Source organism: Pezoporus wallicus, unplaced genomic scaffold (genome assembly GCF_028554395.1).
Source record: "Pezoporus wallicus isolate ANWC-B61680 ecotype Strahan unplaced genomic scaffold, APGP_CSIRO_Pwel_v1 contig_7461, whole genome shotgun sequence".
NCBI lineage: Eukaryota > Metazoa > Chordata > Aves > Psittaciformes > Psittacidae > Pezoporus > Pezoporus wallicus.
In genome coordinates this window covers 1,227,036-1,251,224 of record NW_026637976.1, presented here as the reverse complement: position 1 = coordinate 1,251,224, position 24,189 = coordinate 1,227,036, and the positions used below count along the sequence as shown (strand labels likewise).

The 24,189-nt window shown below is 46.4% G+C and overlaps 1 protein-coding gene across 2 annotated transcripts; it reads right to left on the bottom strand.

The window, feature by feature from the left end:
• Positions 1-4,940: 4,940 nt before the first annotated feature.
• Positions 4,941-10,893, bottom strand: AAMDC (adipogenesis associated Mth938 domain containing). Of its 2 annotated transcripts, none has more exons than XM_057408579.1 (3): positions 10,564-10,893; positions 5,989-6,084; positions 4,941-5,276 (listed from the first exon to the last, which is right to left on the bottom strand). In XM_057408579.1, the coding sequence occupies exons 1-3, from the start codon at positions 10,693-10,695 to the stop codon at positions 5,256-5,258; spliced, it is 249 nt and encodes an 82-aa protein (XP_057264562.1). In that variant the 5' UTR covers positions 10,696-10,893; the 3' UTR covers positions 4,941-5,255. The 2 variants fall into 2 exon arrangements, with proteins under 2 accessions (XP_057264562.1, XP_057264560.1); XM_057408577.1 differs by having other exon boundaries at positions 4,941-5,283; positions 10,564-10,865.
• Positions 10,894-24,189: the final 13,296 nt, after the last annotated feature.

Sequence of the window (24,189 nt, the reverse complement as noted above, 5' to 3'; positions counted from 1 at the left end):
TGCAAGGGTTACTGTGATTTTCTTTTAATCTTCTAGCAATACTGTGGTCCAGAGACTCAGAACCATTGAACTGTGCAGATCCTTCAGGTATTCTCAAGTTAAATATCAGTTCTTAGTGCTGCTGCTCTCACAAACTGGTTTTTGGTGTTTTACCTTTAGGACCTTGCACGTCTCACAGCGGAGTCGTTACCAGCTGACTTCTTGGCATCCTCAGTTCACTTCCCAGCAGACAGGGATTGATGTACATCTCAGTAGGAAGCAGTCTCCAGTCAATTTCATAGATCTATAAATCACAGAATTCCAGGTTGGAAGGGACCTCAAGGATCATCTGGTCCAACCTTTCTTGCCAAAGCATGACCTAGACATGATGTCCCAGCACCCTGTGCAGCCCAATCTTAACAGTGTCCAACGCTGGGGCATCACCTCTTCCCTGAGGAGGTTATTCCAATGGCTGATTGTTCTCTGTACTTGAGCTAGCTCATTCCAGACTCTTTTTTCCCCTCTCAATTTGGCACTTCAGTTTGTCATCCCAATAAGGACATCTAATTCAGGTGCTCTCCATATGCTCCAGGCCACAACTGATGCTTTGGCAGAGGCAGAGCCTCTGTTCCCAAGTGCTGCCCTTCCTTGGCAGGTTACAGCAATATTGATGGGCAGCACAGGGAAGCTTTGGTGCTGCAGATAAGCCCACCAGGTCCTGCTGTTACCCAGCTCTCTGGCACAACCTCTGCTTCTCCTCAAGCTAATTTGGCTGCTCTGTGCTTAATGGTATGTAGGTTATGGTTTCTGATTTGCTCCCAGGCCCCAAAAGCTGCTAGTCTGGACCTTTTCTTTTGCATTTTCATTTTCAGTATCAAGATTTTGGCATCTTTCTCCCACTTCCTGAGCACTGGAACTAATTTCTACTGTTTGCTCCCTTCGTGCTGTGCTTGAGCTCCTTTCATTATCATAATAGGCAAAGATCACTCGCCTTCTGAATTACCACCAATTGAGAATCAAATACTGAAGAGCTATGGCAAAGTTCTTCATCTGTAATTCAAAATGCCTAAAACCCACTTGAAACTGTAAGGCTGCTAGGAGTATTTCCAATCTCCTCATGAGTATTCCATAGTTGGCTTCTCAATAGCATCCTGTAAGTTTTAACCTGATCCCTAGTTTGAATCATGGAAGAAATGGCAGGTTCTCTTTGTCTTCTTAGGTTTCATCTGTTCAAGCAGATCATATTCATCATCATCTCAGCTGAACTGAAAGAAAAGGGTTCTGTCGCTCTGATGATCTTAAAATTCAGTGTCAGGGTCCAGTCAAACACGTACAAACACATTTTCTCAATAGCATTTGACTGTACCCATTCCAAGATTCATATTTACCTTTGATTTCCCTGCTGTATGGATGAGCAGATTTGTAAACATGGAATCATGGAATGGTTTGGCTTGGAAGGGACCTTAAAAGCTCCTCCAGTTCCAACCCCTGCCACAGGCAGGGACCCCTTCCATTAGAGCAGCTTGCTCCAAGCCCCTGTGTCCAACCTGGCCTTGAACACTGCCAGGGATGGGGCAGCCACAGCTTCTCTGTGGCTCATCTGAAGTCCCCTAAAGCCACCAGTGTTGGTGTGTTTGGGGTGGGGGAGTGTTTTCACGGCCTCGCTCGTGCTGTCTCACCAAGATAAGGGCTGGGACCTTCCTGGCAGCCGGCTGAGTCCCGGCGTTGCTTTCACACAAGTTCACTGCAGGCAGGAGATGGGGCTCGTGGTGGGAGGCGAAGTGGGGTGTGTGCATGAGAAACGCTGCCCTGTGAAAGTGCATTCCCATCATGGGGCCAATGAGCCCTTAACTGTACCCAGTTATTTATGGCTGTAGCTGAAAGCAGAGATTTAATGAAGATACCAAGTGAGGGCTGCTGGAATCTTGGGATGAATCAGTCCCAACTGTTTCTACCGTGGAGCAAAGGCACCAAGAAAGAAATTGGGCTTTCAGAGACTGGAGCAGCCCAAGTGGAGCTGATGCTGCCTCAGGAAGTTGTGAAGAGAGCAGGAAGAGAAGATCCAGATGGGAAAGACTTGCAGGAGATCATCTTGACACCGAAATCTTGTCCTGATGGTAGTGAAATCTGGCAGTTTGCCTTTAGAAAGTGAAACGCGTTTCGTCTGCACGCTGCAGCTCCCTGTTCCAGAAGTGGAAGCTTCTGAATCCTACCTTTTGCCAAATGAAAGGAATAACTTGAGAGGCTGCAGCACAAAGCCAGGTTGGGCACAGATCCTAAACACTGAATGGGCTGTGCTCCCCTCAGGGTTTTTAGGAGGACAACGCACAGAGTTCCACATGATGGGAGGAGCACAAAGCATCTTCCTCAATGTAGGATATGGGCTGAGCAGTTTTCAATTTGGCTTCATCATTAATGTGTCACATTAATCACAGAATCAGAGTGGTTTGGGTTGGAAGGGACCTCAAAGCTCACCCAGTTCCAGCCCCTGCCACGGGCAGGGACACCTTCCACTAGAGCAGCTTGCTCCAAGACCCTGTGTCCAACCTGGCCTTGAACACTGCCAGGGATGGGGCAGCCACAGCTTCTCTGGGCACCCTGTGCCAGTGCCTCAGCACCCTCACAGGGAAGAGCTTCTGCCTAAGAGCTCATCTCAGTCTCCCCTTGGGCAAGTTAAAGCCATTCCCCTTGGCCTGTCCCTACAGGCCCTTGTCCCAAGCCCCTCTCCAGCTTTCCTGGGGCCCCTTCAGGCACTGGAGCTGCTCTCAGGTCTCCCTTCAGGAGCCTTCCCTTCTCCAGGCTGACCCAGCCCAGCTCTCTCAGCCTGGCTCCTTGTTGATTTTCATGTGCCTTAGCATGCCATCCAGGAGAATCTGCTCCAAGATTTTGCCAGGCACAGAGGTGAGACTGACTGCTCTGTAATTCCCTGGGTCATCCATTTTCCCCTTCTTGAAAATGGGGGTTAGATTTCCCCTTTTCCAGTTGTCAGGAACTTCACCTGACTGCCATGATTTCTCAGATATGATGGCCAGCTCCTTCAGGACCCACGGATGGATCTCAGCAGGACCCATGGACTTGTGCACGTTCAGATTTTTAGGATGGCCTCGAACCAGATCCTCTCCTACAGTGGGCACAAGGTCTTCATTCTCACAGTCCCTGCATCTGCCTTCCAAGACTTGGGTGGTTTGGTCAGAGTCTTTGCCAGTGAAGACCGAAGCAAAGAAGTCGTTCAGAACCTCAGCCTTCTCCAAATCCTGTGTAGCCAGTTCTCACGAGAGCTTCCTGAGGGGGCCTGCATTCTCCCTAGTCTGTTTTTTATTTGCTGTGTACCTGTAGAATCCCTTCCTGTTATCTTTAATACCTCTAGCTAAGTTTAAATCTAACTGGGCCTTAGCTTTCCTAACCTGGTCCCTAGCTTCTCAGACAACACCCCTGTACTCTTCCCATGCCACCTGTCCTTGCTTCCAATTATTATAAGCCTCTTTTTTCATTTGAATTTTCCTCAGGAGCTCCTTATCCATCCAAGGAGGTCTCCTGGCCCTCCTGCTGCACTTCCTTCTAGTTGGGATGCAACACTCCTGAGCTTGTAGCAGGGGATCCTTGAATATCAACCAACAGCCTTGGGCCCCTCTGCCCTCTAGGGCTGTATCCCATGGAACCTTCCTAAGCAGGTTCCTGAAGAGGCCAAATTCTGCTAAATAATACAAATATATCACCACAAGCAAGAGAGTCAAACTACCCCTGCTAGAAGAGAACAGAATTTAATGCAAAAAAGTCTTCACACAGAGTGGATTGGCAGGATGTGAGTCTATGGCATTCCCTTGGGATGCCTGCAAGTCTTCCGGGGTAGTGGTTCACCTATTTCACCCCATGGAAGTTATGCAGACAAATACCACAGCAGTTCTGATGCTTCTTGTACCAGCTGCTGTGTCAGAGAATGCAGCTGCAGCTGGAAGAGCAGGTCTGGCTGGTTTAGGTGAGATGCCTCAAATGCAGCTGCTCTAACAGAATACTGCTGTCATTAGGAGCTTGCAAGATAAAAGCTCTCCCTTACTTTCCCTCTGCTTTGTATTGGAGCAGATAAAAGGGTTGAAATGATTACCAGAGCAAACAGAACAGAGGATTTTGTGAAGGTCTTTGCATTCTCATACCAGTCTAAGCCTCTCTGCTACTGCTGGGAGAGCTCCAAGTGCCTCAGGCCATTACTGTCACCTTTGTGCTGTCATTAACAGAGACTTCATATGCACAGCCTGGTGGGGAAAAGAATACCTACAAGGAGGGAACTTGTCTATTAATAGAAGCCCACCAACAACAGCAATGAAGAGAACTTGTTAAACTTGCAGCAGAATAACCTGCTTGTTGGCACGATGTTTAAATCCTCAGCTAACCATGACCAGTCAGAATCCTCACATCCAGCCCCACTTGCTAGCAGCAATGTAGGCTCATTGCCTAAAGATCACCGTCTGCTGCTGGTTGCAAACTCTTGTGACAAATCTTCCTGGCGATTTTAAGCACATAAGGACTTGTGAATAGATATATATTGCACTACTCAAAGCATTTTCCTATCATTGGGAGGATTAAGGCTCAAATTTGATGTTTATTCCCTGTAAACTTTATTTTTTATTCCTTTTTCTAGCTCAATGTAAAATCTTAGTGTTAAATTGCGTGATGGTCATGAATTAGCCAACCTCCTGACTGAAGTCACCAGCAGGAGGCAAAGGTGTATGTTCTGAGTTTGCTTTTTGTTTATGTTGTAACTTAGTGGTATGAAGTTTTACCTTCATACCCACTTGGTTGTACCCATCAGCTATCCTATAGCTGCATTCCAGTAGCCAATAATGTAATCTTGGGCCATTTCCTAATGAAAGTATTCAAAACTTAGCATTTTAATTTAGCAAACAGGTGAAGAGCTAAGTAATCAAAATATGACAGTGTTCAGGTTAAATCAGTCTCAAGAACGCATGGAAATGGTTCTATAATTCAGTGATTTCATTACCAACCCCCTTTTGTAAGCACTTGATTGGTTTCAATCTAATAAACTGCCTTTGCATTTCAGTGTCAGGGCACAAACACCTTGGCCTGGAACTCCACGCTCTCTTGCCTGTAATTTGATGCAACGGAGGGATGTGCCTGTGATTTGTGTGGTCATGGAGCTGCCAGGAGTCAGCAGGTTGAATGGAAGACCCCCCCTACTTTGACACCCTGTGCAGCCAGGGCGTTGTACTGCTCCACAGCCTTCTCTGTTTGCAACACCAACACATCGATCCCGTTTTTCTTCAGATAGTCCACAGTGGATGCTGGAACCTCAGAAGAGAAAAGGAAATGGGAAAAGCAAGTATTAGGTTCTTTTCCCCTCACACTGTAAAGCAGGGATGGGGCATTCACAACTTCCTTGGGCATCCTGTTCCACCCTCAGAGTAAAGAGTTTCTTCCTTGTATCCAACCTCAGTCTCCCCTGTTTAAGTTTTAACCCATTACCCCTTGTCCTGTCACTACAGAGGGTTATTCTATGATTAAAATGCAGCCCTTTCTTACCAAAATAAATAGAACTGGAGCTAAAGGTACAATTAATCTCAATAAGGTGTTACTCACCTCATCAAAAAACAAAGAGTAGCTTCTGAAGCTCAGACTAGCTACAGGGGCTCAGAAGTGCTATCTGCTGAAGTGAGCAACAAAAATACCTCATTATCAAAGTCTTTACAGCAGGCCAGAGAACAAGTTCATGACCTGTTCTAAGAGGGTGAGTAATGACACCATAAGAAGTTCCCCTTGTTTAAGTTCCTCCTGTAGCAGATGAACCTGTTTTACCGTTTCACATTGATGCTGACACAGAGGATCTCATATGACGTTTCTTTCAGGAAAAAGGGACTCCTGGCAGGAGCTCACTGATGCCAATTCAGCATCCTGAATTTTTCCCCTTTTAGGAAGGCATCTTAGATTTCTTTTTCCTCCTGATCAGAGGGAAAGCAAACAGTTCTAGTTCATCTTTCTCACAGCACACAGGCCTACCTGCAACGCCTCACTCATGCCACGACCAATCACCACAGTTTTAACACCCTTCTTGACCACTTCTTCAAGGTCAGCTGGTTGCACTCCTGGAGAATGCTAAGAGCCAGGGGAGGAAAACAACAGTTTGTACTGAGAGCATCAACCAGGTAAGCTCCTTCTGTGTCTTTTGAAACGGTCCACAGCATAGCAGCATAAATTAGCAGTGCCAAAACGTAACACAAGCCTCTTCATACACACAGCAGATAACACTGGTAATTAAAAAAAGGCATTCTATATGCAGATGAAGGATGATAGTTAATCAATTGATGGTAATATTATAATACTTCATTGAACAGGTAAAAAGAAGCATTACATGAGTCTAGAATATGTGGAGCTGTTGCAGCAAGTCCAGAGGAGGCCATGGAGATGCTGCGAGGGCTGGAGCAGCTCTGCTCTGGAGCCAGGCTGAGAGAGCTGGGCTGGGTCAGCCTGGAGAAGAGAAGGCTCCTGAAGAGGAGACCTTGGAGCAGCTCCAGTGCCTGAAGGGGCTGCAAGAAAGCTGGAGAGGGGCTTTGGACAAGGGCCTGTAGGGACAGGCCAAGGGGAATGGCTTTAACCTGCCCGAGGGGAGACTGAGCTGAGCTCTTAGGCAGAAGCTCTTCCCTGTGAGGGTGCTGAGGCGCTGGCACAGGGTGCCCAGAGAAGCTGTGGCTGCCCCATCCCTGGCAGTGTTCAAGGCCAGGTTGGACACAGGGGCTTGGAGCAAGCTGCTCTAGTGGAAGGTGTCCCTGCCCATGGCAGGGGTTGGAAGTGGATGAGCTTTGAGGTCCCTCTCAATCCAAACCATTCTGTGACTCTGATTTACTTCTAAGAACAAGCATTTTATAGCTGTTAAAGCGAAATCCACAAACTGCAACATGTTGCTGTTTTCAAAGGAACAAAATCTCATTGTAACACTGATTGATTGCCCCAACCCAATCCTCATTTTAATTACAAAGAGCTCCTCAGATAATTAAAACGATAAAATGACTTCCTTGTTTACTCTGCAAATCTCATTTACCACTGAGGACTGGAATATGTTGTCATCTTCATTTCAGTTTCAAGTACTGCACTATTCCTAATGTGGAGAAAGGAGTATTTGAAACCAAACTCCTCCAAGACAAAAAGAGCTTTAAGAGCATGAGGGTTTTAAAGAAGTACAACTATTTACTACTATTTTAAACACAAGAATCCACAAATACACCTATAGTGTTAACATAAAACTTAATTATGTCACTGTAATTCTCCTCCTGGATTCAAGTTTTACGTATCTCTCTATGGCCAAGAGTAAGATACTGCACAGCCTGTGCTAGAATTTAGCCCCTCTTTGGTGTGCATACCATTCCCTCTCCTTTTTTTGAGTAGAATTCTTACGTTCCTTGAGAAAACTGAGATGGTTTTCACACCTGAAGCAGGTAATGCCATGGTGGACTTCTGGAGGATGTTATTTTAATGCTTTATCCCTTACACTTCCAGAAAAATACTCCAAACTTTCAATGAATTAAGGTCAAAGCACCAGCTTAACAACTGGTTTGATGTTCCATTAGTGAGCTCTGCTCTTTGTGTCCTCTCCTGTTCTTTCTTCCCTGCCCAAGTCTTCAGCAGCTGACGCTGCAGCCTCAGACAAGATGTGAGAGTTCTCAGCCCTGTCACTGCCTCAGCTTGCAGAACAGAGCAAGTGAGACTTCTGAAGCTGAAATAAACAAGTGAGGTCCTCAAGTTGCAGGTGAGAGAAACTTCCCACAGCAGAGTGCAATTTCCAAGGGATGCATTAAACTTATTCCACAAGAAAGCCTTTAGCCTGGATGTTGCCTGGAATTTCAGCAGAGGTGGTTTGCCTTTATGGTTCTCCAAGTTCATAGAATACCTCATAGAATCAGAGAATCAACTACGTTGGAAATTACCTTCAGGATCATCATGTTGGAAGGGACCCATCAGGATCGAGTCTAACTTCCTGTTCCTCATAGGACTAACTAACCCTAAACCATATAACTTGGAGTGTTGTCCAGACACTCCTCGAGCACTAACAGACTTGAGGCCATGACCACTTCCCAGGGAGCCTGTTCCAGTGTCCAACCACCCTCTCATTGAAGAGACTTTTCCTGAAGTCCAACCTGAACTCCCCCTGATGCAAATTGACCCCCGTTTCCTTGTGTCCTATTGCTGGTCACCAGAGATCAGCACCTCCCCCTTTGCTGCTCCTCTTGAGGAAGCTAAGGACTGGGATGAGGTCACCCTCAGCCTTCTCCAAGCTGAACAAGCCAAGTGACCTCAGCCACTCCTCCCAAGACTTTCCCTCCAGGCTTTTCAGCATCTTGGTCGCCCTCCTCTGGATACACTCTACTAGTTTGATGTCCTTATGCTGAGGCACCCAAACCCACACATGACACTCAAGGTAAGGCTGCATCAGTGTGGCCTTGAGTGGGAGAATCAGCTCCCTCAACTGGCTTGCTATGCCATGCTTGATGCACCCCAGGACACAGCTGGCCAGCCCAAAAGCTGTTCTCTCCTTAGTCCATTCACATCTGATATCTACACCTAGAATGCAGAGGTCACTTCAATCCACAAAGCAATCCCAGAGCAAATCATTGCAAGTGTATGTTTGTGACAGAACAGGACATGCTTTTCCTTTGGGGTTTTTTAAAGTAGGCTGAAAACTTGGACAAAAAGAACTGGAATGTTTTACTGCAATTGCAATAAATGGATTACTGGGGAAGGTTTGTGTCACATAAGTACTCCTGAGACACTGAAGCCATGGAACAAAAGGATTTTCTTTGGTTACACAAGACACACTGATGTGGGGCTTTCACATGTGTTGTAGGAAACATGTAATGATGGAATAAGTGTATCCTTGTCGACTGGGCAGCTGGAGGGGGAGAGGCAGAGCAGCAGAATTCCTCGCCTCTTTTGTTCTCTGACTTCCTACTCTTTTCTCCCATGATGGCAGGAGTGCAGCCAGGCAGGGAGGCTGCCTTCCATTCCCAAGGGTTAAGGCTGTAAGAGCTATCAGTGCTCAGTTACAGAACCTTGCAGAGCCAGTTATGAGATGAAGGATTACACACCAGACAGCAGCCTGACAGCAGAGGAGGAAAGGAGGCAATTCATTCCAGCTGGCATGTGGGACATGATCAGCACTGCTTGTTTCCCCAACTTCAGTTCCATTTACCCCCAGGAAAAGCATGCTCAATTAATATAGAGGCACTACAGTCTACCATAAAGAAACATGCAGAAAATGCATCTGGTGAACGCTACTACTTCCAGTGCTGACTGGATTCATTTTGTACAGTTCTTCAAGTTGGAGATGCAGTCTGGAAAAGCTTAGCTCTGTTCTTATAGTGGTTGCTTGCTATTCATGTTTAAAGCATACCACCCAACTCCTCATAGTGGCAAGGAGGATAGAACTGACCTAAAGAACCAGGAAAACACTGTCAAACAAGCAAGAAGTGACTCTTGGCACACAACCCACCCCTCCAGCCAGTGAGAGCTTCATCTTTATCATCAGTCCCTAAAGGAATTACATTTTAAAAGGTTATATATGCAGCTATCTCTCCTTGCAAGGTAAAGATACCTTTGCAGAGAGAAAGGTAAAAACTACCTTTCTCTTGGCGTTATAAACTGTATAAATGGACCCCTGACAGGTTAGCAAAGTTCTGTTCCCCCAAAGATTATAGATGAAGCTGCAAACCCAAAGGTTCTGCCCTTAAGTTGCATCAAAATGAATTCAGCAGGGCTGCGGATGCAGGTGCTGGGTCTAAGACGTGGTTGGTACATAGTCCTTTTGTGCTTTAACTTTTGCTTGGAAAGCCTGGAGTTTTTTTCCCTAGCCAATAGAGCTATTGTAGTGCAAGCCTAATATATGGGGAGAATTACCAACATCAAGTTCCTAACACAACAGATGTTATACTGCTTCTAAATCTGGAATGTCAACACTGTTCTATGGACTTTTATACTGTTCTGATAGCATTTACAGATAAAGCTTAAAAACTGTGAGGGCAAGTACTTAGTATATGGCTACCAAGAGCAGTCATTGTGTGCTTAGCCAGACTGTGAGCTTTTCATGGCAAAACCAGTGTGTATGATACTAGCTGCATATCTTTCCTCTGAAATAAGCACAAGGGACCCCAAGGAAAAGGATCTAAACTAAACCACATGCATTGTTGTCTTCCAAACACACAGAGTCAGTTACTGGTGATTTCTTTTAGCTTCACTTACATTTTTTCCTGTCTCACTTAAGACAATTTCTGTTTACACCATCTGAAAGAGGCTGTTACCAGCAGCTGCTGACAACTGCACTCTTAACCAAACACAGGATGCTGTGTGAGACCTATAAGGGATGCTGCCTGGTGAGGGGAGCTGGGAGGAGAGTTGCTGCACCATCACCTACAGGACATCGTGCCTGCAGTCCTCCAGCCCGTTTGCACACTCATGTCTGAAACACACACTTGGTTCTTCCCAGGAAAAGCCCAACAGATGGAAGCAAAAGGCAACTTGCAGAATCTCTGGCTGGAATTCTAACAACTGGTCTTTGGACTAGAGATTAGTAACCAGCAAACTTACATTAGTCCCAGTTTCTCGCCAGTCCCAGGTTCGGCTTCCTCCTGGCCAGACTTTGCAGTCCTTGTATGTTGTGGAGCAGCCTTTCACCTTCATCTGACCCCACGAAAGGGAAGCAATTTCAGGGGAAGACATCACAAAGTTGAACCAAAGTCTGGAAAAAGGATATTTTAATGCATAACATCAGGCTAACACATGCAGCATGTTGACATAACCAGAAAGCTTTGCCCCTGCCCCAAGGAGTTAGGAAGGAAATGCTATTACAGGCTTTATCCACATCATTTCAGCACAACTGAATTGAACTGAGGGTAATTTTGTGCAGGATTTGGTGCAAATAATTTTATATACTAAATCTGTACAACTACTGGGTGCTCAGCTCTTTAAACTACTAACAGGGATCAGGTTCCAGAATATCCTCTCACATAGAATCATGTGAGCACAGACTGGTTTGGGTTGGAAGGGACCTTGAAGATCATCCAGTTCCAAACTCTCTGCCATGGGCAGGGACATCTTCCACTAGAGCAGGTTGCTCCAACCTGTGTTTCAATCTTCTCCCTAAAATGTACAATGAATATAGTAATTATATCCTAAAATATCTGAGACACGCTGTTTCTTTGGCTGCTTTGCTAATTAAAAGTGGTACATGAGGTTAAACAACTCCCAGTAAACACAATGGAAAGGCCACGAACAGAACAATGGCACTGCCATGTTGCTACAGCAAAGGAGACTTTCCAACCTTCTTTCCCTTGTCACTCCTGGCAGAGATAAATGTCTCTGGACTGTTAAACACCCAAATAATACATTTTCCAATCTCTGACCTCAACCTTCATTGTTTCAATTTAAACCCATTTTTTTCTTAATCCTTTCTATTGCTGACAAGAACAGCTTAAGCCTTCTCTTTTCCACCATCTTTTGTTTCCCAAGGACTTAACTCTGTGTTTTTTCCTTTCTTTTAAATGAAATAAACTTCCCTTCAGTCATGTTTTCTACATTTCTGCTTATTTTCTCCTCTCTTTTCCCCTGGCAGGCAACAATTGTTGTGCATCTTTGATGTGTGCTGCCTAGAACTAGATGAAGTGCTCCAGCTGAGGCCTTATCAGCACTGCTAACGACCAACTGCTTTTTGGTATTAAGCACAGTCATTTTGAGATCTCTATCACAGTCACAGCTGGGCAGCCATCAGGCAGGGATTCAAAGCACCAGCTCACCCCACCATGGAAGCTTATGCCCTCTTCACAGTCCCTCACATCACTGTGAGCTGATTGCTGCTGTGATTCTGGCAGCAAATGACAAGAGGAATTGCCTGGTGACACCCTGGAAATGCTCCTCGAAGGGAGTCACCTTTCCATCTGTCCAGTTCAGGAGGAAGATGGCCTGAACACCACATTATGTAGAAAACTGGTTGTGCCTGCAGTAAAAAGAGATCTGCTCCTGAACGATCCAGAAATTCTCCCTGGCTGATGTCTCCAGACATGAGGTTTCTCATCTTTTCCTTTTTAATCCAAATCCATCAGGAAAAAAAATGAATCAATCACAGGAACTCTGGTGGCAGAGATTAAAGAGCCCTCACAAAACAGAAATCTTTGGGTTACCAGCTTTCCAACCCTCCTGGCTTTTAATATGCTACAGCAAATCACAGCACAGACACACTCTCCTCAGATTGCCAGGAGAGGGTCTCAGTGTCCCACTTCACATGACATAAAAACACATTAGGTTGGATTCAGAACAGGAGCAAGTCTGCCAGAGGTGCTTCTTCCACAGAATAGCTGCAGAGAAGAGATGGGACCTGGACAGGCTGGAGAGGTGGGACCATGTGAACCTCATGGAGTTCAACAAGGCCAAGTGCAACCCTGTGTCAAGGCCAGGTTGGATGGGGTTTGGAGCAACCTGCCCTAGTGGAAGGTGTCCCTGCCTGTGCCAGGAAGCTGGAATTGGATGGGATTTAAGCTTCCAGAACACAAACCACTCTGTGACTCTTCCATCCCTTGCCAAACAGGCAAGCAGCCATGAATGAAACTTGCTTGGATTCATGTATTCTGGCCTCCCTCACCGCACATCCACAATGCAGTGGATTTAAACAACGGTCTGCAAGACTTTTTTTCCAAAGATCTGCTTGAAGGGAGATTATAGCAGAAGAATAACCAGCTGGAGTCCCAACAGAATGAAATCACCCACCAACCGCAGTAAAGGTTGAATAAACTGCTCACAGCCTGGCTCTCAAGAATGAAAATAACCTTCGCCTGTGCTGCATTTGAGAGGGAACAGCAGAATTAGACCTGGAGATCTGACACTGGTGAATGAACAGTAATTAGAAATATCAGCTTTCCCAATCCAAATGGGAATCCAATCCATACAAGGCTGGAACTGGGCAACCACACAGGCACAAAACGCAAACAGGAGAGCCAGGGTTCAGGGAATCATACTGGTTTGGGTTGAAGGGACCTTAAAGCTCATCCAGTTCCAACCCCCTGCCATGGGCAGGGACCCCTTCCACTAGAGCAGCTTGCTCCAAGCCCCTGTTTCCAACCTGGCCTTGAACGCTGCCAGGGATGGGGCAGCCGCAGCTTCTCCGGGCACCCTGTGCCAGCACCTCACCACCTTCACAGGGAAGAGCTTCCTAATCCATACTCTTGTTTCCAAATAGCACAAAAATAAGCAAGTAGCAGAAACAAAGAAAGAAAACTTAAAAGCCATAAATAAAAATTGCAGTCTAAAGCTATTTCCTATAATACTGCCAGAGAATACCAGTAACAGGATTTGAATTAGTAAGAGTATCTTCAAGTAAGAATGAACATTTTAGCTGGAACTTTGAACATTCTGGACTGTCGTGGTTTAAGTCCAGTCAGTAACTCAGAACCACGTAGTCTCTCTGTCACTCCCCTCCTTTCTCCCCCTACCCTGTTCCCAGAGGGATAGGGAAGAGAATCAAAAGAATGTAACTCCCACAGGTTGAGATAAGAGTAGTCCAGTAACTAAGGTATAACACAAACCACTGCCGCTACCACCAATAGTAATAATGATAAGGGAACAAGGGAAGAGAATACAACCGCTCACCACCCGCCCACCAATACCCAGCCAGACCCGAGCAGTGGTCCAGCCCTGCCGGGTAACTGCCCCCTGTTTATGCACTGGTCATGACGTGCTGTGGTATGGAATACCTCTTTGGCTAGTTTGGGTCAGGTCTCCTGTCTCTGCTTCCTCCCGGCTTCCCCTCCTCCCTGGCAGGACATGAAACTCAGAAAGGCCTTGGTCACATTAAACATTACTGAGCAGCAACTAAAAACATCAGAGTTATCAGTGTTGTTCCCAGGCCAAAAGTCAAAACCACAGCACTGCACCAGCTACTAAGAAGGAGAAAAATGACTGCTACCACTGAGCCCAGGACATGGTCCTGTCACCAGTCAGCAAGGAGCAGGAAAATGCTTCCCCAATAAATGATTTGGCTTTTTTAATTACTATGACAAAGGTACAGCACCAAAACACGCACCACCGCTTAAGATCAGAGACCATGAAGTCTATGACTCGTAAGTTTAACCTAAACTAACAATGCTGCAGTAGTTCACACACAAAGAGACAAGGAGGAGGAATGGTTCAGGAAGTTATGAGAGTGCAAAATCACAGCAAATAAAGGAAGGAGAGCTTAAAAGGAGGCAAAATACAAGTTCATGCAAAGAGACTATACAGAATGAAGCAGCGGCTGAAAAAAAGAACAGCTGAGAATGAAACAGAAACTTGAGATGAAGTGCAGGCAAACAAGCAGGTGGATTTTAAAGTTGCCAACACTCATCTCCAGTGAGGGTAAATGTTGTTTCAGAGCAGCTCTCACCAGCAACAAATCGAGTATAAAAGCTGAACGACAGCAGCACATCAGGGTATTTTATGAAGAGACTGCAGAGGGAAGGAATGCTTCATAAAATCTAGGTGCAACCTGAGACCAAAGGGCACAAAGGTGAAGGAGTAAGTCAGTACATGGGCAGCTTCAGACAGAACAACTGCAATGCATCAAAAGACAACGTTAATTCTTCAGGGTCAGCAGGTAAAGGCAGGCAACTTCTCCTCAGCCATTTCAGGAGCAATACAGCAGCTGAAGGAGCAGGTCTTCTTAAGGACTTCATACCCGACAGCACAACAGCAAGTACACAAGACAGGTTAAGTATAAACGGGGTAAGGAGGGGATAGATATCAAGTTTAACAACAAGAACTTTCTTCAGCTAATGCTGTTGCGAAGCCGGGTGAAGGGAACTACTGGTGAAGATCCCAGAGAGCAGGGTGATGGGAACAGAGCAGGATTCCTCGAAGTAGGTGGGAGAGAAGGAATAAGGAAAAAGCAGGGAACCTAGAGGAGAGCAGAACCGCACGAAGGGGGATGCCACTGGCGGGCAGCGCAGCTTTCAGACACCCCCCAAACGCACCTCAAAGCAAGGCCCTGCCACCTTACCACTGTCTCTAACGCTAAGCAGCCCTACAGAGCGGCTGCCTGGCAGCGGGACCAGGAGACGAGCAGCCATTCACCCCCATTCCCGTCCCACCGCGCCCCCTCGCACTGAGGGGATGGATCCGTTACGACCGTTAACACTTCCTCCCCCCCTCCCCGTTCTTGTTTCCCTGAGTCCGTTCCCGTGCTCCGTGCGGGTGGGATTTCTGCAGAATGGAGGCTAAGCTAAAATAACTATTTTTGTTCACCCTGGCGCTGGCAATGGGGCTCTTCCATCTCCTCCCCACCCAGCAGCTTGGGGGTTTGCTTCTCAGCCTCCCCCCCCCCCCCCATCCCCACCCTTCCTATGTGTCCGTTTTTCCTTCACCCCTAAAGCAAGAAGGACACACACACATACACAAGGCAATGTCCTGATCCTCCTTCAACCCCTCCTCCTTCCCTCTCTGTGGGGTGAGGAATGGGGAGGGGGAGGCACAGAGAAGCCCTGCGCCCTCCCCATGACTGCTGTTGTAGGCCATCTCCTCCCCACCAACAGTCAGCCATTGTGTGCCACCTCCATCCCTCTCTTCTCCTCCCTCTCGTCCCCTCTTGTAGTTTGAGGGGGGGGGAATAATCTGGCCGCTTCTTCCTTCCCCACCGCCACCTGAGCTGTGTGAGGTGGAGGGATGGGTTATACACTCGGCTGTTCCCTTTCAAGCTGCTCCTCCTCCCCTCTCCCCCTCTCTCCAGTAGCAGATTTGGTTGCCAGACTCCTTAATTCCTGCTCCCAGCCATGGAGGTGGGAGGGCCCTGTCCAAGCCTGGGGAGGGCTTTATGGAGGCTGCAGTCGCAATATAGAGGGGAAGGTGCTTGTTGCTCTTGGTCTCTTGTCTCTGTTATTGGTTTGGTTGTTGCCTCTGCACTCTTGCCACATAGGGAGACTGTGGAGCTCACGGCGCATGCTCGGCCGGGCCCCATAGAAACTTCCTGCTGCTGGAGAAGCCCAGCTCAGGGCTGCTTTTGGTCCAACAGCCCCTGCTTTTCCCCCCCAAACGCACTCATTCTCCCCTCTTTCCCCACCCAACCCTCCCTGTCTTCAAAGGGGGGGTGTTTAAATCAGCATGGAGGGGTTCCCTTATATAAAGGAAGTTGGATTTTGGGCAGAGTGCAGTTGTCCTGTCTGTGAGTTCACAACAGCCACTGCAGAAATACAGTGAAATAGGATTAATGTGTTGTCTCCTCGTGTTGTCCAGTGTCTGATCAGTATAAAACAGACAGCTGAGATCCACTAACTTCTAAAAACAGGGTTAACTTTATGGAAAACAGGTATTTATATTCAATTCCCCAGCAGCCCTTTACCTCTTATGTTATATAAAGGGCACATCAGGAACAGCACAGTTTTGTTAAACTGTTGCAAAACTTATTCATAAAACCCACCAACATACTATTTTGTTTGAATTTTTAATGAAAATGTCTTTTAAAGTGATGTCTGTAAAGAAAACTGATGCTTTTACTCTGTGATGGGATAGGAGTGGGTGTGTAAGAGTAATTTTCTTGTGTGAACTGCAGTATAAATTCAAATGAAGGTGTGAGATAGTGACCTGTGTTTTAAGATATGCATTTGATTAACAAATATAATCCTGATGGCTTTCATTGCATGATGTGTGTGTCAGTAGGACAATTATTTCTGCATAACCATGTTCTAAACAGCTTTCCAGTGATTTAGATTATGGAGTTTTCATTATGGGTTGACAGGGGTTTTCTTGGTTACAACCAAATCATGGGGCTTAGATTGGGATGCTGGTGGCTGTCACCTGGTATCTTATAGCATAAATTAGGCATATACCTCATGGATAGAGTAGTGAAACAGTGTGTTTGTTAATGTGATTGATTTTTCTTGTCTCTAATGTGTGGTATCAAGCATGTTTGTGTACTGTTGATCAGAAGTTACAGGGTTTGGTGTGACTCTTTGGTAAAGTCATGATACATTGTAGTAACATGTAATCATGGAATGACAGAAGGGTTTGGAAGGGACCTTAAGGCCTGCATTTCATCAGGGTTAGATTTCCACCTTTCAGACAGTTTCTACTTGAAAAAACAACTAGGGACATTCATTCACAGAATCCCAGACAGATTTGGGTTGGAATGGACCTTGAAGCTCATCCAGCTCCTGCCCCTGCCATGGGCAGGGACACCTTCCACTAGAACAGCCATTCCCATTGGCCTGTCCCTACAAGCCCTTGTCCAAAGCCTCTCTCCAGCTTTCCTGCAGCCCCTTTAGGCACTGGAGCTGCTCTCAGGTCTCCCCTTCAGGAGCCTTCTCGTGTCCAGGCTGACCCAGCCCAGCTCTCTCAGCCTGGCTCCAGAGTAGAGCTGCTCCAGCCCTCGCAGTGTCTCCATGGCCTCCTCTGGCCTCTCTCCAACAGCTCCACGTCCCTCTTGTGCTGCTGCCCCAGAGCTGGATCAGGGCTGCAGGGGGGGTCTCCCCTTCACACAGCAGAGGGGCAGGATCCCCTCCCTGAGCTGCTGCTCACGCTCTGGGGGTGCAGCCCAGCACGCAGGGGGGTTCTGGCCTCAAGCGCACGCTGAAGCCAGGTCTTGGGGAGCTTCTCCTCACCCAGCACCCCAAGTCCTTCTCCTCAGGCTGCTCCATTTGGTCTCCTCCAGCCTGTGTTTGTGCTGGAATTGCCCTGACCCAGGGGGCAGACCCCGCACTTGGCCTTTGGGAAAACGATGGTTTTGGGATAATACTTGTCATGACTGTATTTCTCTACATAATATTTACTTCCATTAGTCTTCAAAATGCTGTTTTTAAGTGTACAAGTCATAAAGTTGCTAAACATTGATTGAAAACTAAAGTGGTCTTTTTTTCTGCTGAACATCTGTTATTTACCAACTGTATGTAGTTTTCCTTGGATAGCAAAAGGGACTTTGATTTCAGTTCTATACATTTTCACTTTTGATACCAGCGTTGCTTGACAGTGGATTTGCATTGACAGTGTACATAAAATCGGAGCAAATAGCTACAGAACCTACAAAGTGTTTTATTTTCTGATTTTCTTGTATCTGGAGCAACTTTTAAATCCCAATAGAATCACAGAATCCCAGACTGGTTTGGGTTGAAGGGACCTTAACGCTCATCCGGTTCCAACCCCCTGCCGCGGTCAGGGACACCTTCCACTAGAGCAGCTTGCTCCAAGCCCCTGTGTCCAACCTGGCCTTGAACACTGGCAGGGATGGGGCAGCCACAGCTTCTCTGGGCACCCTGTGCCAGTGCTTCAGCACCCTCACAGGGAAGAACTTCTACCTTATATCCAACCTAAATCTCCCCTGTTCAAGTTTAAACCCATCATTCCTTGTGCTATCACTCCAGTCCCTCTCCAGCATCCTTGTAGTCCCTTTCAGATCCTGGAGGGCTGCTCTGAAGTAACGGCTGTTTCGAGCTCCTCCCCGTATTAATTTTGCAATGAAGGAAGGGAGTCAATACTTTGGGGGTTGTTTAACCCTGCTTTGAGGTTCAGCAGTTCCAGTATTGGTTTTGGGGTGGTTTTTTGGTCCTTTGTTTTTGAACACGCCTAGATTGTCTTGTCTCAGGAGTTACTCTTGTGAGAGATCAGTAGAGGTCGTTTTCTTTGTTAGGAGCCTCAAGGAGAGCCAGGAGCTCAGTCGTATGTTGTTCAGTGGTTGTAGAACACTCGTATTTTCTTTCCAGTTAATAATTACAGCAAAGAACTTGTCCATTATTGAGGGTATAAGGTATGACTTCCCTTACAGAAGGGATGCTGCGAGGATGCTGAGCAGATGCTGACAACAAGGAAGCTATCAAGTATTTCTTAGAGGCATTTTAGGTTTTTAAGGCTCAGACAGGACTTGAACTTTTATTGTATTATCTCTCCTACCTAAGAATTTCAAAACAAATAGCCATGACAGCAGTGCTCAAGTAAGAACAACTTCCTGTAGTTGTTTGACAAGTTTTGATATCAAATGAACCTGTATTAATAGGGGGTGAGATGTTTTAACTGTGTGTACACAGGTATGGTCTTGTCTTAAAGTGCACGAACCAATTTGAAATGCTCTTTGGGATTTGGGGGGTGATGTAAATCAGGCTGGAATATGAAAAGAGGAATGTGTGGTGTTGATTTTGCTGTTGAATTGTGGGATCAGCTAGGAGGTGTGAAAATAGGCTGCTTCTTATGAAGGCTTTATGATAAAACAGCTGAACTTCCTGGCTGGTGGCTCATTTGAAAGCTGTCTGATGAAGATTTGATTTTTATGAAGAATATCTTGCCTTTAAGAATGCTATCGCAGTGGGTTGGAACTGAATGAGCTTAAGGTCCTTTCCATCCCAAGCCATTGTGTGATCCTATGGTGATTCTTGCTGTATGTACAATCATAGAATCATAGAATGATAGAATAGTTAGGGTTGGAAAGGACCTTAAGATCATCCAGTTCCAACCCCCCTGCCATGGGCAGGGACACCTCCCACTAAACCATGGCACCCAAGGCCTCCTCCAACCTGGTCTTGAACACTGCCAGGGATGGAGCATTCACAACCTCCCTGGGCAACCCATTCCAGTGCCTCACCACCCTAACAGGAAAGAATTTCCTCCTCATATCCAATCTAGACTTCCTCTGTTTCAGTTTTAACCCATTACCCCTTGTCCTGTCACTACAGTCCCTAATGAAGAGTCCCTCCCCAGCATCCCTATAGGCCCCCTTCAGACACTGGAAGCTGCTCTGAGGTCTCCACGCAGCTTCTCTTCTCCAGGCTGAACAGCTCCAACTTCCTCAGCCTGTCTCCATACAGGAGGTGCTCCAGTCCCCTGATCATCCTCGTGGCCCTTCTCTGGACTTGTTCCAACAGTTCCATGTTCTTTTTATGTTGAGGACACCAGAACAAATGTTGTGACTTGGGTTGCAGTGATGATGGTCTTCTTGAGAGAGACCAAAGTTGAGTGTCTGTCGAGATGGTGATGGGGTTAAGTCAGAATTTGGTTGTTGAGATGCTTCAGTAAGTAAGGTGTTTCTTATGGGAATTCTTTAAGGAGTAACTGCTACGGTCAACTCGGCCCCATAGAACAGTTTGTTCACTTTCTTCTGGTGGAATGGGGGAGAGGATTGGAAGGATAGAAGTCGGAACTTGTGGATTGAGATACAGTTTAACAGGTAACGCAAAAGCAAACCAAGGGATTCATCCACTACTTCCCATGACAGGCAGGTGTTCAGCCATCTCCAGGACAGCAGGGCTCCATCACACATAATGGTGCCTTGGGAAGACAAACACTATCACTCCCAACATCCCCTCCCTTCCTTTTCCTCCCACTTTATGTGCTCAACTGTCATCCTATGGTATGGGATATCCCTGGGGTCATTTGGGGTCGGCTGTCTTGGCCTTGTCTCCTCCCAATTCCTTGTGCATCCCCAGCCCACTTGCTGTTGGGGTGGTGGTAGAAGCAGGAAAGGCCTTGACTCTGTGTAAGCACTGCTTAATAGCAGCAAAAACATCCCTGTGTGATCAACACTATTCCCAGCAGAGATCCAAACCATAGCCTCATACCAGCTACTGTGGAGAAAATTAACTCTATCTCAGCCAAAACCACATTCTCCACCCCTTATTCCATACCACCTGATCCTAGGTCCCATCCTCTCCATTATATCCTTACAAACTACCACCCTTCCCATCCTTTGATCTAATACATATATCTTTGCCTTAGTTTATGTGTCACCCCTTGAAATGTCTGTAAAATGTCCCCCGAGTTAATTCAGTCTATGACTTTAGGCTCCATCTCCTGTTATAGTAATTCCTCTAACATGCAAATTAAATCCTGGCTCACGACAATTTAGAGGTATTTCCATTCTATCCCTGGCCCCTTTGTCCCAGGCTGTAGGGTTTAACATTGGAATGAACTCCTCCCCTTGCCCCTGCTTCAGCTTGGACTTGTTTTCAGCCAAGGATGCCAAGGAAGGTACCAACCACGCCATTTGCTTGCTTGGTACCTTCTCCAGCTTGGACTTACCCTTGGGCCACAGTCCCTTCAGAGGTCCACCTAGTGCTCCACACATAACCATGGCCACAGATGCTTTGAGATATACCTGCTCTAGTGTGGACTCATCCACAGCTTCAGGGTGTCCTGCTCCCAAGTGAACTCACCCACAGGTGACAGTCCCTTTGACTGGAGTTGACACTGGAGTTCCAGCCTGCCAGGTACAGCAGCACAGACACAGCAGCCATGCCCTGGCCATCTGCCAGCCCAGGCACATGGCCACTGCTGTTACCAAGTGTTCCCAGGCAGAGCAGAGTGAGATGAGCACCACTACAGCAAACAGCAAAGCAAAAAGCACTAGACTTGAATTTACAGCAAGGCAAGTGAGCCCCATGGCAAACAAGGAGCCTGCAAGTTAATAGCTGAACAGTAAGAACAGCTATAAATGAACTAGAACATTCCAATCAAACCTGTCTTTAGCCCAAACCCTTCAAGCCCCATGCTGGGTGCTGAAAAGGATGGCTGTGGTTTAACCCCAGCTAGCAGCTCAGCCCCACAGAGCAGCTTGTTCACTCTTCCCTTATGGGATGGGGGAGAGCATCAGAAGGGTAAAAGTAAGGAAACTCATGGATTGAGATAGAGACAGTTTAACAGGTAAAGCAAAAGCAAAACAAGGGATTCATCTACCACTTCTCATGCTCAGGCAGGTGTTCAGCCATCTCCAGGACAGCAGGGCTTCATCATATGTAATGGTGACTTGGGAAGACAAATGCCATCGCTCCCAACATCCTCCCCTTCTTTCTTGTTTCTCCAGCTTTATGTGCTGAGCTGACATCCTATGGTGTGGGATATCCTTGGGGTCAGCTCTCCTGGCTGTTCCTTCCCACCCCCTGCTCACTTGCTGGTGGGGTGGTGTGAGAAACAGTAAAGGCCTGGACTCGTGTGAGCACTGCTCAGCCATAGCTAAAACATCCCTGTGTGATCAGCACTATTCCCAGCACAGATCCAAACCAGCCCCATACCAGCTACTATGAGGAAAATTACCTCTACTCCAGCCAAAACCATCACAGCAACCCAGGATATGATTTTAAGTGGAACTTGGGAGAGCTGGGAGATGTCCTTGCTTCTGTATTACTGTACTTTTAGTTGTAAACCTGAGGTACCAATACAGATCACCCTACAGTGTGCCTCAGTGCTGTATCTCTACCAAAGGCAAAACTGGGCAAACTGAACCAAACCATCACAGGAAACCAATACTTGTTCTCCTTGTTCTAACAAAAATACACCATCTTTTAACTAAGAGATTTTACTTGCAACAGTCTGAATAGTAGATGTATGTGATGGAGGGGAGCAAGAGCTACATCTGTATTTAGGGCTGTGTTTAAGGACCCATAGTATCAAATCCCACCTCATTTGTGTTGGTAAATAGCTGGAGAATTGGTGTAAATGTTAATTGAGCACTTGGTCTCTTGTGACTGAAAATATTAGCCCAGTGTTCAGCAGAGATCTGTTTTACACATGACTGCACAACCCACTTGCTCTTTGCCAGTTCCCCAATATGTGAATGAGGGAGCATCTTCTGCGGGTGATGGCATCTTCCAAAGGGTGTGGGGCTATGTTAGCTCAGCTCAGCAGGATGGGTTGGATTTGTTGGTTACATGTATGTATGCTTTACATATTCTTTCTGCCTATAACAATCCAGCATCAAAATCTTGCTGGTCATGATGGTGCTGAAAGTGGTCTTGAAAGCATTGGGTGTGTTTTAGTTGGGATTTCCAGTCTGAGGCACTCTTCCATATTCCCACTGCAGTTTAAGCATCTTTATCTCCTTTGACTCTTTACAATTATCCTGCTGGGCCCAGCCTAGAAATTTCTCACTTGATTACAGCATGATAGGACAAGGGGTGATGGGTTCAAAGTGAAACAGGGGAAGTTCAGGTTAGATACAAGGAACAAGGTCTTCCCTGTGAGGGTGCCCAAATAAGTGGTAAATGCTCCATCCCTGTCAGTGTTCAAGGCCAAGCTGGACAGAGCCTTGGGTGACATGATCTAGTGTGAGGTGTCTCTGCCCATGGCTGGGGGTTGGAACTGGGTGATCTTAAGGTCCTTTCCAACCCAAACCCTTGTATCATCCTGTGATTCTGTGAATGTGTTGTGTTTGTTTGGAGTTTGATCATAAAACCACTCTTCACACGTTGGCTTTGGTTGAAGTGTTGAATAAAAAGACCTGATAACATGCAGATGGCAGTAGGTCCATTTCAGTAAAGCTTTTCTCCCCTTTCCCTATTCTGTCTTTATAATGAACTGAGGGTAAAGGCTTGTGGAAACCCCAAGGAAACCATTTATAATTTCTTTATGTTATTTCAGTAGAGAATACCTGAAACTGAGAAATGTGTAGTCTTCGGAGCTTCAAAGCAGTAAGTTGTTTTACAGTCTGCTGTATGTTGTGTAAATCTTGTAGACCTCTAACATCAGCTCTCTTTTCAAGTGAGTTTAGCCGCTGAAGCCACTTGTTCCAGTGGGTTATGTCAGGTGTTTTTGTTGGCATTGGAATACCTGGAAAGCTTTACAGCATTAAGTGTAAGGGTTCTCACCATTCTCTGAAGACATTCACAGGGAACATTGACTTTAAACTGCTGTTGAATATGTGTATGGGAGAAACATACCTGAAGCTTTGAGCTGCTTAAAATAGCAAGCAAAAGCCACCCAGATCTAGTGACAAGGAGCTGGACAGACTTTCAAGCTTAAGATTAGGTATGTCTCTAAAGAAGAGGGTAGAGAAGCAGAGCTGTTAGTATAATTGCTTTTTCTTGTGTTTAATGTATGGTATCAAGCATGTTTGTGTACTGCTGATCACAGGTTACAGGGCTTGATGTGAATCTTTGGTAGAGTCACGATACGTTGTAATAATGTGTAATGACAGAGTCATAGAATGGTTTGTGTTGGAAGGGACCTTAGAGCTCATCCAGTTCCAGACCCCTGCCATGGGCAGGGACACCTTCCACTAGAGCAGCTTGCTCCAAGGCTTATTTCAGGGCAAGCGTACAAGAACCTGGAATGCTGGTGGAAATTCTTCTGGTCAGGTTGAGATGATGTTTTCTGAAGAAGCCTCATAGACTGTGTTGTGGTATATTTGAATCAGAGAACTTTCTAACCACCAAAGTGAGTCCTGTGTGGCACCATCATCACGTCTAAGTTCTGTTCTGGCCAACAGTCCTTGTTCTTGGACCT

Coding starts and splice junctions, on each gene's coding strand:
- AAMDC (XM_057408577.1), bottom strand. CDS start 10,695: ATGTCTTCCCCTGAAATTGCTTCCCTTTCGTGGGGTCAGATGAAGGTG. Junction 6,085..10,563: donor GGCGAGAAACTGGGACTAAT/GTAAGTTTGCTG, acceptor CCTGGCTCTTAG/CATTCTCCAGGAGTGCAACC. Junction 5,284..5,988: donor GCATGAGTGAGGCGTTGCAG/GTAGGCCTGTGT, acceptor TTCTCTTCTGAG/GTTCCAGCATCCACTGTGGA.